The 16,262-nt window shown below is 34.0% G+C and overlaps 2 protein-coding genes across 2 annotated transcripts in view; one reads left to right on the forward strand and one right to left on the reverse strand.

Moving 5' to 3' along the window:
- Positions 1–905: 905 nt before the first annotated feature.
- PMCH (pro-melanin concentrating hormone) lies at positions 906–2,179 on the forward strand (the record flags this gene model as incomplete). The annotated part of the gene is made up of 3 exons (XM_082014492.1): positions 906–1,148; positions 1,641–1,842; positions 2,130–2,179. 3 exons carry the CDS (start codon positions 906–908, stop codon positions 2,177–2,179), a joined length of 495 nt encoding a protein of 164 aa, XP_081870618.1.
- Positions 2,180–2,538: 359 nt separating this feature from the next.
- The window catches only part of PARPBP (PARP1 binding protein), a gene marked incomplete at both ends in the record, with an annotated part of 47,877 nt that continues 34,153 nt past the window's right edge, over positions 2,539–16,262 (reverse strand). Inside the window, 3 exons of the mRNA XM_082011542.1 lie at positions 2,539–2,873; positions 3,523–3,673; positions 13,844–13,925. Coding sequence (XP_081867668.1) covers positions 2,539–2,873; positions 3,523–3,673; positions 13,844–13,925 — 568 coding nt within the window. The remainder of the gene's footprint in view (positions 2,874–3,522; positions 3,674–13,843; positions 13,926–16,262) is intronic.

Raw genomic sequence — 16,262 nt, forward strand, 5'->3', positions numbered from 1 at the left:
TTTAACAGATGGGAACCAGCTAAGATGCACACAGCCACTGAACAGGTATTTTGTATCACAGCCATTAAGAGACTAGCTAAATTTGAGCTATCCCCATTTGCTTTCTAGATAAGGTAAGGAAAAATATGTTATGTAGAAACTCCTGCATTTCCTTCCACAGGGTAACAGGTAGACTTCAGTTTTTCATTTGAAAAGTCTTTGAAGCTTACTTTTCTTTCTAAATTCTTATCAAGTATATCTGACTATATTATATTTGTATCTGGGAAAGGTCCATTTTCAGAACAAAAATGCAGACAAATATAATTACTTAGTTATTAACAAAGATTTCTAGACATAAGCTCTGAATAATGTAACCTGACATAACGGACATCGAAATATTAATTAATGATTTCAGCTCTAACACAGTAGCAGTCTAAGTTATTGTCAAATGTCAAGCTTTTCAACTGTTTAGTGAATCAGTTTTGATAAAAAACTATGATAGATCACACAGTCCCTGCTTTCTTATGTAGATTAGTTTCTTTTCTTAGATTGCTTTAACTGGAGGTAAGGCTTTATAAACAACACAAATGGACATTAGTTTTTCTGTGAACTCCGTTATACTGATCCATCAAAAGGAACAAATATGTGCTGTTCTAAAAACATACAAAGAAATAAGTTATCCATGTTAAAGAAATGTTTAAGTAGTTCTAAACAGCAGATGGGATTAAATGGATTATACAAAAGGTTACTCCTTAATACGAGTCATTTTAAAATGAGTGAACTCATCAGCCATTGAAGTAGTTTCCATTCAATCTGTAAAGTATATAAAGTGGGCACAGATGGAGAACGTATTAATTTACAACTGAAAAAGCTTGCTCAAAATTTGACAACTGCTTAACTTCTATGCAAGTGTTAAGTAACTAAGAATGTGTATCTCATCATACATGTTAATTCTCTCTCTTTTTTCTCAAGGTTTGCTACTCTCAGTTTCAAAATCTCTGCAAAAGGTAGAAGATGACGATATGTTGCTAACCACATTAAAGATAGGAAAAACTCTTCGAAATGGAGATAGAACTGCAAACAGAGGAGCTATACCTTTGCTGAAGCATTATAAGACTGAGCACAGCAGTGTTTTGGATGAAGACGATGACAGAAACATGAAGTTTTTGGTGAGTTTTCAGTTTTACATTTTGGCTTAATTGTAAAATGGATATTCTCTTTACAGCCCTTTAGAAAACAAGTACAATAATTTAAAGCAATAACCTGGTGAATATACAAAAATATCAGTTTAGCATACCATAGTAAAGAATAAATTTTCAACTGTAACTATCTAATTCCAAGATTTTAAATCTGTAAGCTTGGACAGTTGAATAACAGAAATCCAATTTTTACAGAACTATATGTAGCTAAAACATGTGGGGGAAAAAAGCCTATATTGATGTTTGATTAAGCATGTCCTGCAGTAACAGGTTTTTAACCTCACCAAATATAAGACTAATTATCATGTTCTTTAGCATAAAACCATTTCAGCCAAAGATGTAATGCAGGTTATTACTTTTAAAATATCATCTTGAAAGATAAAATACTTGCACTGCTGAGCAAGTGAACACAACTAACTTTAAATAAAGATAAACTGCTATTCTTGTTTTCCCTTAAAACAGGACACAGGTTCCAGACATGATTTCTTAAATCATGTTATGCCAATCAACTTAGATAGAAAACAACTACTTTATCTTGCACTGAAAGGAGCAATGGCTTTTCCAGCTGGCACTGAAATTCGAAATATTGAATCAATAGAGGAAAGAGAGACTGCAGATGAAGAAAGTACAGCTAAGGTCCCTATAGGAAGACGGGATTTTGACAGTAAGTATATCTTCATTTTTACAGAAAAATTTCATTCTGGTAAAGTATAATGCAATGTGTATACAGGAATTTGATAAAGGTTCATTTAGAAACTCCATATCATGTTTGGGATTTTCCACATCATGTTTGGGATTTCCTAAGGCTGATGAAATCTTGCATTTCCAGTTTACATCTATTGTGATCTAGTGCACAGGGGAGGAAGTATTTGTTAAATTAATATTTCCAGAGGCCACAAAGAATTCTAGTTCTTTGATGATTTAAACTTTCAGATTTTTTTTTTCCTGTAGTGCTCAGGTGTATGCTTGGAAGAGTCTATCGACCTTGTTGGCAAGTCTGAAAACTAATGAACTACACCACTTTCTCTGAAGATTAAACATTTTATTATGTAATGTGATTTGAAGTAACTGTGTTATAGTGTGGCTATACATATGCATTGAAAAATACTTTCCCATCGCATTGTAAAGGGAAACATAATTCATTACCAAAAAGAACATAGCTGTAATTACTAACAATGTATTGTTATCAGAAAATAAAAGACTTCTGCATAATCCAGACTTGTATTTGTCTAATATTAGACACAAGCTACTTCCACGTATTTAAGTATGAAAGGAAGGAATTAATGAATTTAACCCTTTTCTTGACAAATTTTTACAACTTCTGAACCAGTCAATGTACCACATATGCCAAAACAAAAACTTACAGATGAAAAAAGTGAGTTAATTTTGCCTGGCCAGCAATCAACTTATTCTTGCTTGCAGTTTTGCCATGTTTTCTTTTTCCACCAGTTTTGCTGTCCAATTCCTTCTGAGGGTTGCTTAAAGTTTTAGGTCTTTTAGCATTCTTTTGCAAAGATAGTTCACTTTCCTTATCACAGACTACTTTGTCATTATTCAGATCCATCTGTTCATTCTTGGAGTTCTTATTTCTTGGCTGACAACTCAGCTTTCCCATTTCTGTGTAACTTCTAGTCTGGCGAACATTTTCAGAAATAGTTCCAAGCACTGGTACATCAAGACATGAATTCTTACCTTCTGTCATGTAAGAATATCAAAAAACATATGTGAAGAAACAAAAAGTTACCTGGGATTATTCATTCCTTTTCTATCAGAGGATGGTCATGTGATTTTTTTTTAATCAAAAGTAGTGCTTTATCAGTAAAACAAAACTATGCTGGTCATTGCCGTTACACTTGTTATGTATTCATAAGAGTACTGCCAATTTAAAATGACATTGCACAAACACATGGAATAAAGTTATAAATCCACTTCCTTAAGTTAGTTGTTAAGATATTGAAAAAGATGCTTAAAGGGACTAGAAATTATATATATGATATGGTTTATATTGGAGTAAAACAAATTTTTCCCTTTCTTGAATGGCAAAAAATGCAAGTTTCACTTAGCTTACCTTTGTAAAATAAGAAGATTACATAATATATGTAAAAAGTATTAACTTTTTAACCTCAAGATAGCATCAATACATACTTTTCAAACAGATTTATATTTCCAAAGCATTAACATTACAATTTTAATGCAAAAGACATTTAACTGATTATAGCGTACACAGAGGAATGAGACGTCTTTTTTTCTTGATAAGACATTTCTACTTGAGTTTTACTAAAGCCTTGTTTGATAATATCTGAAATATCAGCTATCACATTTATGCAATCCTACTACAGCTTACCTGTGAGATATCCAGCTTTTAAATGTTGCTTTGGTGCAGGATGTATGTAGGTTGGAATTTGGCTACTGCTGAGGAAATGTTGACCCTTTATTTCACTCAACTCATTTTTATATGTACATGCAAACTGAGATTTGATTGAAGATTGCTTTATCTGCAAATAGCAATCTGGTATTAGCTTTAATTATTTACAAAAGTTAAAGACAACACCTGCAAGACTAGTAAAATAATAAACGTCCCCATTATTCTGTCTTATAAGCTTTTAGATCACAAAATACCAGAAAAATGAGTATGCTCACATAAAAAAATATTCATGATGTAGTCATTTATGAAGTATAAAGGCTTTTACGAATACTAATAAATTATTCTATTAAAGTCCTAAAATAATTTTAAAATCTTTTTTCATCTCTTTCAGAAAGTTACACATTAACTTTTAAAACTTCAACCTAAGTTTTTCTGTAAAAGTTAGCCCCGTCCTTTGATAAACTGCAGACTCTACCGTTCTGGGTAGTATCATAGCTATTACAGTCAATTATCATACTTCTACAGGTCATCATGTCAGACACGTCAGTTCATAAATGCCAAGTATAGGACGAGTCTCACCACTGAATTTTATATATAGAGCAAAGCATAATAGCAACACTGAAAAGGAATGATAGATAATATAAACTAACCTTCAATATGCTTATACCTAAAACTGGACTATAAAGTATTATTTCAGATCTTTCTTTGGCATACCCATATAGTGTAAGTTGCCAGAAATATACAGTATTGAAGAACACTATTATATCTGGTTCTGCATGTTCATCTCCACCTCCTCGTCTTGGAAGCAGGGAACCTAGTCTCATAACACCGGTAAATAAAAATATTTGGTTCAACTACAAAAAAATTAAATAAAATTTTTCAATATATTAAATTTATACATATTTAATGGAATCAGTGGTGACAGGTCAAAGTTCCTCAGTTTACGCTTAAGTTACAGCTTCACATAAGCTTAGAATTTCAGGGTCAAACTTTGTACTTTCTGGCCAATTTATCACAGATGCTATAGACTCTGAATGACAAATTCTGCCCTTGCTTCAAAGTCTACTGGGTTATACAAAAGATGCTGAAAGGTATAGCACGGAAGAGATAAATACAATATATTAGGATTTTTAGCTAATAATTCTATTAGAACAGCACAGGTGAATTCAAATAAATATGAGCTGAACAGGTGCTACAGAACAAATATCAGGGAAAAGAAGAAGCAAGAAACATTGTCACAAAATAAATGTTGCTTTATAGAGAGATAACAGGAATGATTTGTTGAATAAGAGATTTACAGCCACTTTTCTGATTAAAAAGTTTGCATTATGCAAGTCTACCTCTCTTCCTAACACAAGCATGTTTAAATCTTATAGTTCAAGTTTGACCCTTATAAATACATTTTTCTTCCAACTCAAAATCTCAGATTTAGACAGAAAGAAAGAATACACTCCCAGAAGCCTCCTTTCACCTGGGCCTTCATCCACAAAATTCAGTCACAATTTATGCCACTGTCATCAGATACTGTTTTCATCCATATAAGCTAACAGACTCTAGCTTTTTATCACTGAGATGCAACTTAAGTTTATCTTTCACGATATTGCCGCTGGCCAGGTGAACGCACCTACAGTCCTTTTGGAAAAAAATATACTACTTCTTTAGAGAAACGTTTTTCTTTCTGACTTAGTATGTCTCTACATATATAGTTTTACTTTAAACTCAGTATTCCCTTCAAGAGTTAAAAAGACCCAATTTTTCCACTGACTCCATCACTCCCAACTGCAATTTCTCTCTATCAGATAACAGCCTGAAGAAAGAAAGGCAGATTTAACAGGGAGAACTAGCCAGCCCGACTCTCAACAATTCTAACTTTTTTTAAGTGTTAATCTACTCTGTACTTAAAACACTTACCATAAGGCAAAACTATATACACAGACTTTTACAAGGTTTTGTGTGGTTCAAGTTTATGTCTTAGCTCAGAGTCATTAAGTGTAAGTCATTAACTTTATACTCTTTTCAGAAAGTGTTCTGAAGGATAGAGAAGCTATACACAGACTAAGCTTAGGAATTTGAAATAGTTAAAAATGCAACTCCAATCTAGTTTAAACTTAATCAACATTCTATTGTACAATTACAGTATTTAGAATATAAGGGGCTTACATTTTCTTTAAGCTTCAGGCTACTGTAATATTAATTAAAAACATTTCCTGTATTTGCTATGTTTCTTAAACACTTCATCTTAATCCTTTAAAATTCCCTCAATTCTTAATTATTGCCCAGCAAATGATACACATCAAAAATTATGCAACAATAACTTGGACAGAGTTCTATCACATACTCATATTGCAAGAGGCAAATAAGATACAATTTGTACTGAGTTGATGAAGATACAATAAACACAGCATGAAGAACATCAAACTTGAGCAAGAAAGCCTGATAGTTACCATTCTATAACCAACAATAAATCCAGTTATTTTTTGGGACATCAGGGTTTCTTTTTACCACCCCCATCCAACACTTCACTAATTCAGTTTGCAGGGATTAGAATAGGTGGAGTCAAAGGACAGAATTCAAGCTCAAATATTGAAAAACTTGCAGCACAAAACCATCTGTCTGTTTCAGCTTCACTGAAGCTTGAAGTATGCCTCAAAACTTCACTCTGTATTGCATCACATACCATTTATTAATTTGCAAACAGTATACAAAGATCTACCAAATGTGACTGTTTCAGCTGATGATTTATATATACACCTTGATTACTACTAGCAAGAGTGCAAGACTAAATTTGTTGAAGAAAGTTCCCAACTAGTCTAGGAATGTATATTCACTAGTAAAAACAACTGTATTACATTGAGTGAGGTAGCAATAAGTAAATTTTAATAGCCTGAAGGCAGAACAAAAGAGCACAAGTCTAGCACTGAATTAAGAAGTAGAGCTTTACTGAAATGTTTTTAAAGAAAAAAAGAGCAACATAAAACTTGATTGAAGCGCATATAATGAAGCCTGTCAACATCTTGAAATGGCTCTTAGAAATTACAGTTTTTACATTAAATTCCCTCAAAGCCACTGCTTTGGAGGGCACGATCCCAATGACCCACAGCTCTGGGAGAGCAAAAAAATGTTGGGAGCTCAATTTCCTAATCAAGTAGTTGCACACGACATGTAATGAACTCAGACTTACTATCCTCTCATCTCTTCACAAGTAAAAGGGATGCTGCTGTCATCCCTATACAAAGAAGGAAAATCTGCTCCATTTGAGAAAAAAGGGTTTGCCGATTCCACTGTTCTGCTGGAAGAAAGTATGATAAAATTTAAGACAGTGTTTCAGCACATCTAGGTCAATTAGCAGTCCTATTGAGTAGATAAAGCACAACATTTTCCCCACCTTGATTTCTATATCTAGAGAAGTTTCAGTTGTTCAAGTTGCCAATATAAAACATTCACTTTTATATGAAATATTAATGGTGCATGCTCTATTTATTTCTAAAAGTTAGTTGATAATCTATTCCAGATCTCCTTCCAGCATCTGCATACAGACAGTACTGCCAACATCTAGTCAGTAAGAAAGTCGAGATTTGCTTTTTATACACTGGAATGGCATAATAGAATTTGAAAACCTACATCAGTAACAACAAACACATGTTTTTATTTTCTAGCCAAACAATTAGAGTACTATTTGGAAGAGGAAAAGAGATAAAAAGAAAATGTCTTTTCTCCATCCTTACCCTTTTCCTTTTAGGGGGAAAAAAAATATATTAAAGGTAAGTTGAAAGAGAAAGGGAGTGCAAAGGGAAAAGTAACAAAACAATAAATGGTAAGTATCATTGCCAAACCAAGGCATCATGTTATTCAAACATGGAAAATGTTCTGAGTATGTCAGGTAATAGCAAGCTTTTATTGTACTGAAACTATCAAATTTTTTTAGCATGACATTATACCAGCTTTTTGCTATCCCAAATCAACCCACTACTGTTTTGAGAACATTTAGCCTTAAATTACTTTATTATTGGGTTTTGAAAGTACTCAAAACTCACCGCTACAGATCCTAGAAAAGTAGTTTAGGAGTCTTGTTAAAAGAAAAATGGTATCTTCTACACAAGTGTGGTTTATCAACTGACACTAAAGTCTTTCTTCTGATTTTGTGCTGAACATAACCTTTTTCTCCCCTCCCCCCTCTTCTCTAGATGTTGATTTTTAGCATACTCCATACAGATTGAAACTACTAGTCAGCTTAATGCTCACCATAAATATATTCTACTTAGAAATAAATATTTCTTGCTAAAATAGATGAGACTACTACCGGAGGAATATTGTTTTCTCTATTACTATGAATTTTCTGCTCACAGTTATAGTGGACATACAGAAAACTCTTGATAACTTCCTGTTGATAGTTTTCCAGGTCAGTTTATTTGTACTGGAATCACAAATAGGCAAAACAGTTCTCACAAGTAACAGCATTTAGAGAACGAAGCAATGAAAAATAACAGCAGCACATGAAGCTAGATTTTTAGTCATTTCATACAGACAAGTCACATGAGAAAGGCAGACTGGGATTTTTTGCTTTGTGAAGCTTTTTCCTTGGATGGATTTCTATACACAGTAAAATTACAATGAACTTCAAGCATGCCAACATTTGTTAGAGTTCTTAAGCCACAAATTCTTTTTAAAACTAAAACTACAGTTATGTTCCCAATTGGAGGGAAATAGTGCCTCATATAGGAAAGGTTGTCTCCAGTTACATTCAGAAAAAAACATGCCAAACTACTGAAACTCCTTGCAGCTGTTTCAGGGTAAATGTGTTAACAATGCAGCAGGATTTCTAAAACAGTGTATCAAAAGGCCAAAACAATCTTAAGTTTACACAAAAAGATCTCTTACTCTCTCATATATTGCATGCTCACAGCCTAATAGCTTTGGTTCATTCCTTCTTAACTCCTGAAGTTCTCAGTTTCACCCAGTCCCACTAGTTCAGGCACAGTTTTTTCACCTACAGCTTGAAAGTCCAACTAATCTTTTCTGGTGCAGAAGAAAGATGAAAATCTTATTATGCCATATTTTTGTTGTCTTAAGTTGCTCTTTAACCTACACAAAGCAGGTGATTGTAACAGTCCTTCCATTCCCCACTCACCAATAAGCAAGGCTTGCATAACCCCATTGAAATCAACAAATTTAGTCAAACAATAGGGTATTGATCCATTTCAGACAAATGGAAGTATGATTCAAAGAAGCAGATGTAAGGTTGGATGAATCCTTTTTCGATAAAATACCTCTCTCCTGTCCAATTAAACTTTCTACATATTTTTATAAAGCAGAAAGGAGCGATAAGGACAACTGACAACAAGAGGCATAACTCAATAGATGTTCTATAGGCCTTTCTGAATTAAAGACTCCTTCCACAAAATACCATTCACCAGAAGACACTCTGCTTAAACAATAGCTAACAAACTTGAAACTCTTGTCTCTCAAAGGAAGATTGAGTTTCTTACTATTACTCTTAACTTCTTCCAGTAGAGGGAATGAAAAAATGCAACATGCTAGTTCCCTAGACTTCTTTCTCCTCAACAAATAAGAGTGACAGCTTTGCCTCCTAACAAACACCGTTATAGTTAGGTGATCTTTCCACATCTCTCCCAGTATTTAATGGGGATTGAAAGACAAAAATATTTCTTTGTCTTTCATTGTTGCCAGGAATTTGTTTCAGCACACTGCAGATGCCCACAGATTTATTTTATTTTTAAACACCAGTTCAAAGCTACCTGTTTACTTTATCCACTCTCCACATTTTTAGACACTAAACACATATGCGTGATGTTGTGCACTAAGCCTAAATATTATCAATCTGCACTCCTCCACATAATTCTGCAGAAGTTGAGAGATCAGTTCCTCTTAAGGAAGGAAAGGGCATGACACCCCCACCCACCCCACCCCCTTTTTTTTTTTTTTTTTTTAAAGAGACGTGTTTCTCCTTTCACTTACTAGATTTTTCTAAATTTCTTTATTCAACACATGCATCTTGATGGGACTCAGCAAACCACCAAATTAATCATCACTACTGTGTTTTGATTCCCCTCTCAAATATCATGGAAAAGGATACTTTTATGGGACAAGTTCAAATGAGAGATCACAAATTTGTACTGTAGACTAACTATCTAACAACTTATCAGAGGCAGCATGGTAACAAGACCCTTAGGACAATTTTATGGAATTAATGCTACCATCATACATGCTACATAAGAGGTTTCTCAGAAGAATCACTGACATTGAGGAGAAACATCATGTTGTTATTGTCTTATTCAAACAACATATGTATGGTATCTCTTCTGAGTCGATTGTTAAAATGAGTACATTATGCATAACAGTTTACAACTGTGAATTTTACAAGCAACCTGTACACATTTCAAGATGGTTGTATGAAGTAATAATGAAGACTGATATTTAGTGTAGGAAGGTGATAAATATTACTACAGCACTTGAAATCTATGGTCATGGACAAGGAATTCATTGTGCTATGTGCTGCACAGTAAAGACAGAATAAAATTTATTTCTATCAAGAGACATTACAATCCAAGACAAGAAATGTATGGATTCATAAAGAAAGGAACTGAAATTAGTCATTGTAATGGGCATCCACCTCAACACAAAACACTGCTAAGGTTTGGGGAGAGGTTGATTTAAAGGTACTGAACAAGGTTTTAAAGGAGGATGAGTTCTGCAGATACCTATAGGAAATCTCTTCAGCCATAAGAAACTGTATAAAACAGACAGCTGAAGGAGCTAGTCTGAAAAGTAACAAACGAACAATGAAGATTGGTATTGCAGGCTGAATGTAAGCAAGGATAGATATCTCAAAGCAGCAAATCAGAAATAATCAATGGGTTGGGATAGGTTAAAACAAGTAGCTTGTATCTACAACTTAAAGGAACAGACTGAGATGCAAACAGAAGAATGGCATCCAGCATATAATCACTCCAATAACTTTTTGTACAGCAATCTCAGTGAAGAAAGACAGGCCAAAGCTGCAACTATCAAGTCCAAATAAAATACACAGCAGCACATCAAAAAGCAAAATGAACCTATAATAAATTATAGTTGAGTGGACATATGGATAGAGAAGAATATAATCCACAGGTGTTATGGAGTGGAAAAAGTAATAGGTAGGGGACAGTTCTCAATGTTAAATATACAGGAAAGACAGACATACTATCTTAAGATCAACAGCTGTGTATTCACAGGATTGAATAGAAGTAATAAAAGATGTCAGTTTTGACAGAAGGAACATTTAGGTCAGATGTATATCTGAACTGTAAATATAAAGATGATAGCTGAACTTCTGTTTGTAGATGTATTCATCCACAAAGAAGGTACAGAAAGAGAAGGAAGGGAAAGACAGGGCCCTATAACATCTTCACAGAAAAAGGAAGAAAAGGAAGGAGTAGAAACATGTGAAAAACTCTTTAGAAGTTGTTAGAAAGGTAGAATGAAAACCAGAAAAAGACAAATTGAAAGATTAACATTTCAAGAAAGCAGGATTTTATGCTAGAGGATGGAGATCAAAGATGATTGCAGAGAACTGAGTTTTAGTGAGAAAAGTCATTAGCTTTTGGCAACAGCAATTTTAGTTGACTAGGAGGTGAAGCAAGACTGAAGTGAACATAGGAATACCAGAAGAGGTATAGCAGAAGAGTAATGCCAGACTTCACAAGCATATTGTGTAGTTTAGTTCACAGAACCACAGAATCATTAAGGTTGGAAAAGACCTTTATGATCAAGTCCAACCATTAACCCAACACCACCAAGCCCAGTAAACCATGTCCTGAAGTGCCACATCTATACGTTTTTTGAACGCTTCCAGTGGTGGTGACTCCACCACCTCCCTGGGCAGCCTGTTCCAATGCTTGACCACTCTCTCTGTATAGAAAATTTTCCTAAATTCTAGTCTAGTTGGCACTGTTTGGCTGATACACAGAAGAGAATTGCAAACAATGTGAAACACTCAGACATCTTATCTTGAGTAAGAGGACTCTATGCGGATACATAACTGAGGAACATTTATAATCTGAGCTGCATGATTTTTATTTTCACTTTTTTAAAGGGAAAAAACATCTTGAGATATATGGCCTCAGTTCCATGCTGTACTTTGTCTCTCGGGCACCATAGGATACTCTGGAAGAAAGCTGTAAAGAAAACTGATTCTGATTACTAGAGGCAGTTTAGCAGCCTCAATGTTGCTTTAAGATATGAGTCGTATAGCTCCAAGCAGCCATTAAGTTTATCATATTAATCACACGTTACCATCCACATCGCTAATGTAGGGGAAGAGAGTCCACCACCACAGATATAATCTACAAAAGATAACACTACAAGCAAGCTTTACAGTCTTCCAAGATGCCAAAGAAAGTTTAGAGGTGTGAACCACAGACTTCAGAACTGTTGCTTGTTCTCTTTGAATTTTGGTTTTCATAAGACAAAAGGTGATTTGTATTTCAATATAGTCATTTTGAATTATATTAGGCACCTGTTGAGCATCAAATTCAGCTCTAGAAGTTGATTGAAAAGATCTCAAAAATGATTGGCTAAAAACATTAGGTGTTTCATTCCATTTTGCTACAGGTACATTCTATTTCATCAGTCATGGTGAAGCAAGGCTAGGACAAGAGTCCTACAGAAAAAGTCAGATTCTTGTATTGTATTAACAAGAATCATAAGAGTTCACAGAATCCTTATTAGTGTCATGCACTACAAAAGCAGCACAGGACAGTGTCATGATGAACCTTTGCATACCATTCCTGCTCCTGAAAGTAAAGCTCATTCAATTATTCAGAGACCTCTAAAAGAACTACTATCTGCACAGAAATTATGGTAGCCAATCTGGTATTTTTGAATAGCAAAGAAGTATTTTTTGAAAAGTAAAAATAGTTTCATAACGTGAATCAGCCTCAAGACTAATTTCTAATAGTTTGTGTCAAAAACTTTGTAGGTTTCCAGAAAAGGTCTCAAATGTGACAGGTAGTTACTTTCAGATGATAATTTTTGTACTTTGATACTGAATATAACTGTTCATGAATCCAATTACAAAACCTCCATTTATATAAGAAAACGATCTATTTCAATGTATTATGCAAACAGCATATCACATTTTTGCTATTTAATGAGTAAAGCTGCAATTGAAATATGCTGTTTATCATAAAATTAATATAATGAAGACCTTTATCATCTTCAATATTTCATAATTTGCCTATGAGTTTTAAGCTAAATTTCATCATAATTAGTGCATGTATCCAAAAAGCCCCTCATCCACCCCACCCCAATTCCAAAAAAAAGACTCAGAATGAAGTTGGAGTATATTTAAAACACATGCTGGAAATATTGACAGTGCTTTTCATTTTACTTCCTTTAATGACTTTCTACTTCTCAGACATGTAATACGAATATGTTAATATTCCCCTCATGTCTAGTGCCAGAAAGATACTTTCCATTGTGCTATTCTAGAACTAATTCTGATGGCTTAAAATACCTCTGTTTCCTTCCTCATATACTAATTACATTTGTATTTTTACCTGTTGTCAGGACAGGAAAAATATTAAGTCACTATTTTCATTTATCACTGTTGAAATCCTATGGAAGATACAAGCTCTGTCTCTTTCCATAGTCCCAATATTTAAGTTTGACAAAGTTGAGGAAAAAAGACTATGTAAAATGCAGTACACTGGAAGACTGCAATTTTCCAAAACGTTGAAGTTGTTCCCTGAATAGCATACTCACAACACCAACATACTCGTTATGTTCCATTTCATCTACAAAATAGCAAACATTAGCATCTTAATTTTATTGTTCACAAAGCAACGTCCTCAGAATGTTACAAATAAAAAGCGTCCCAAAAATCACAGTGAAAGTGTCCTTACTACACTTTTAGAATGCCTGTATTATAAGAACTGAAATCAGGTGCCTGTGTTCAGCTTTTATCTCTGTTTTCACATAGCTTCAGTTTTATTTCTATAGTCCTGAAATATGCAGATGGTTAAATGAAGAGATACAGATTAACTCAGTATATCTCCATTAAAAAGTACTTCCTAATGAAGATCTCTAAGTTTAAAGCCTTTCTCTTCTGGAGTTTTAGATATTTCCATTCATATTGCAACACTGTTTGAGTTGCGCCAATTACCACAAGATAATACAATTACATTTCTTTAGCTATAGAATACATTTCAGCCAAGTATTTGAGAATTTTAACACTGTTATTTTCATTTTAGCATTATTATTTCAGTGCATCTGTAGTCATACAACAATTCCTACACAGTACCTTAATTTTTTTTTCATCCATAGATCTCTGAATACGTTGTCTAAGAGGTTTTGGAGAAGATCCATTGGATTGTGCTGGAGATCTATATTAAAGAGAGATAAGTATTTAGAACACGTAAGAGCAATTAGTTAAGAAAAATAGGAACTTGATATGGTAACTCAGAAACAGGAAGGCAGGTATCTTCACTCTTCAAACCTTACTTTGTTCTCTCCCTTCTTAACTAACCACATGTACTGTGACAACTTAAGACAGCCTAATGAAAACAAACCTACAGTTCCAATTTATGGTATTATTTCGCAGTTTGTTTACAATATTGTAAACAATATTGTAGCCACAGTACACAGCCACAGTATTATTATTTGTAAATCTGGTGATGAATTACCAAGTCACCATTCTACTTACACCCCCTTGAATAGCATCTGGTTGGCATCCAGAATAATTTTCCTCATATTAACACACTTTTCAATAGAAGTACTCACATTTAACTCTAAAACAAAATGCTTCCACCCTCCTATATTTCAGTATATGACTAGTTACATAAATTGATGAAAAAAATTTTATGCATATAATGCAAAAAAATTATTGATGCATATGAGAAAGAATTTTTTGGTCTTGAAATAAGAACTAATCTGCATCTGTAAATAATTACTTCTGTTTATACTTATGGCATGCCAGTGTGCATATGAGGACAGTTTTTTCAAAAATAACTCATTATTTTATTTGTTTAGCTCACTATTCAATTATTCCATAAATAAAATTTATTTTATTTAACTCATTATTTATTTCTATTTGTCTGTGGTGCAAAATTTCTGCAGGACTTTGCAATGGTTTTGCTATTTAAATTGCAGAAATATGTAGCTTCAGCATGCTCCCATCTACACTGTTTTTCTGGTTCATGAGTCTTCTTTGTAACCCATAACGACAAAATCATCAGCATCCCACTTTTCCAACAACTGATGATTCCTCAAGGATAAGCGACTGATTAAATCATCACTGCTTCTCCAGTCCATGGATAGGTTAGTTTCCTTTTCAGCACCCACAGAAATGGGTTTTCAAGAGATTCTTTGTTTTGTACACCAGTTCTACATGGGTACTCCCTAAACAGAAGGAAACTTTAAAAATCAAGAAAAGAAATGAGTAAGAAGCAACGATTGGCTTCAACATTCATAAGATAGGAAGATGACAAACAAGCAGCAAACAAAAAGTTGCCCCAAACCCTGAATATCTGTCGAACCTGCAAAAGCAAAAAAAAACCCCGTTTATTGCAGAAAGTTATGAAAATACTTGCTCTATGATGATGCAAAATTTAACTCTAAAACATAAATAATATCAATAAATAAATAGATATACATTTGTATATCAATATGTATTTATATGCCATAAATAAAACCCATCTTAAGTTAAAGAGTTACTTAAAAAAAAGAAGATTTCTAGCTCTGAATAATAGCAGGGTTTATTTCTGAATAATTCAGGTGGGCCTTGATTCTGTTCACATAGAGCATTAACTTAAATCTGATTAAGCTTCTTTTCATTCTGATAAAAATACAACCATGGTGGCATTTATTACTTTTTAAATTGTTTCATTAATTTACTGTGGATCAATTTTCCTGAATCTGAAGTAGTGGAGAAATAAAAGACAGAAATCAGGGTTTTTTAAGCTTGTATATAATGAAATATAAATGTATAGCTACAGCTATCCACAAATATTTGGGAGGTGAAAGAAATATTCCACAATATGTTGTTACAAGATGCCTTTTATATTAAAGATTATTCCAGGTTTATTTAGAATTCTTACTAGTGAAACTAATTTTTTAAAGTTTCATTAGAATATACTCATTCCTTTGGTTTCATAAAAGGTCAAATGATAAATCTAATGGAACCCTTAAATTCTTTGACTTTTAGGATACCCCATCTTCCAATTTAGGACCTATCACTGTTTTTCTTTCCTTGCTGTTATCCTCACAGCCTTGTACCTGCACACTCTAACAGTGTTGTTATGGTGGACTCTCACAGGAAACAATTGCCACCAGCATAAGAAACACCCCCTTCTTCCCCGCTTTTCCTACCCTTTTCATTGTAGCTTTTATTTTAGGGAACCCAAAAACATGCATGAACAGAGCTTAATAAGCAACTGTCCACGCAGCCTCTGCTCTGAAGAACAGAAGCTCCAGTCACCACTAAAGGCATCAAAAGCAGGGACAACCAGTAAGGGGTTTGAGCATGTCCTTATGAAGACAATAGTTACCCTAGGAAAAGCACAATTGGGAACCAACCACTGTACTACAGAGGATGCTTGCCTGGGAACCCCGGCTGCTTTACTTCCCAGCTGGCCACCAGGCAGTTTTCTCTTCCCTCTCCTCTCCCTCTTTTAATTTTATTCTTCCCCAAAAGCAACTTTCAAAATTAGAGTCAATCTACG

Source organism: Phaethon aethereus (assembly GCF_964289735.1).
Source record: "Phaethon aethereus genome assembly, chromosome: 1".
Classification (NCBI taxonomy): domain Eukaryota; kingdom Metazoa; phylum Chordata; class Aves; order Phaethontiformes; family Phaethontidae; genus Phaethon; species Phaethon aethereus.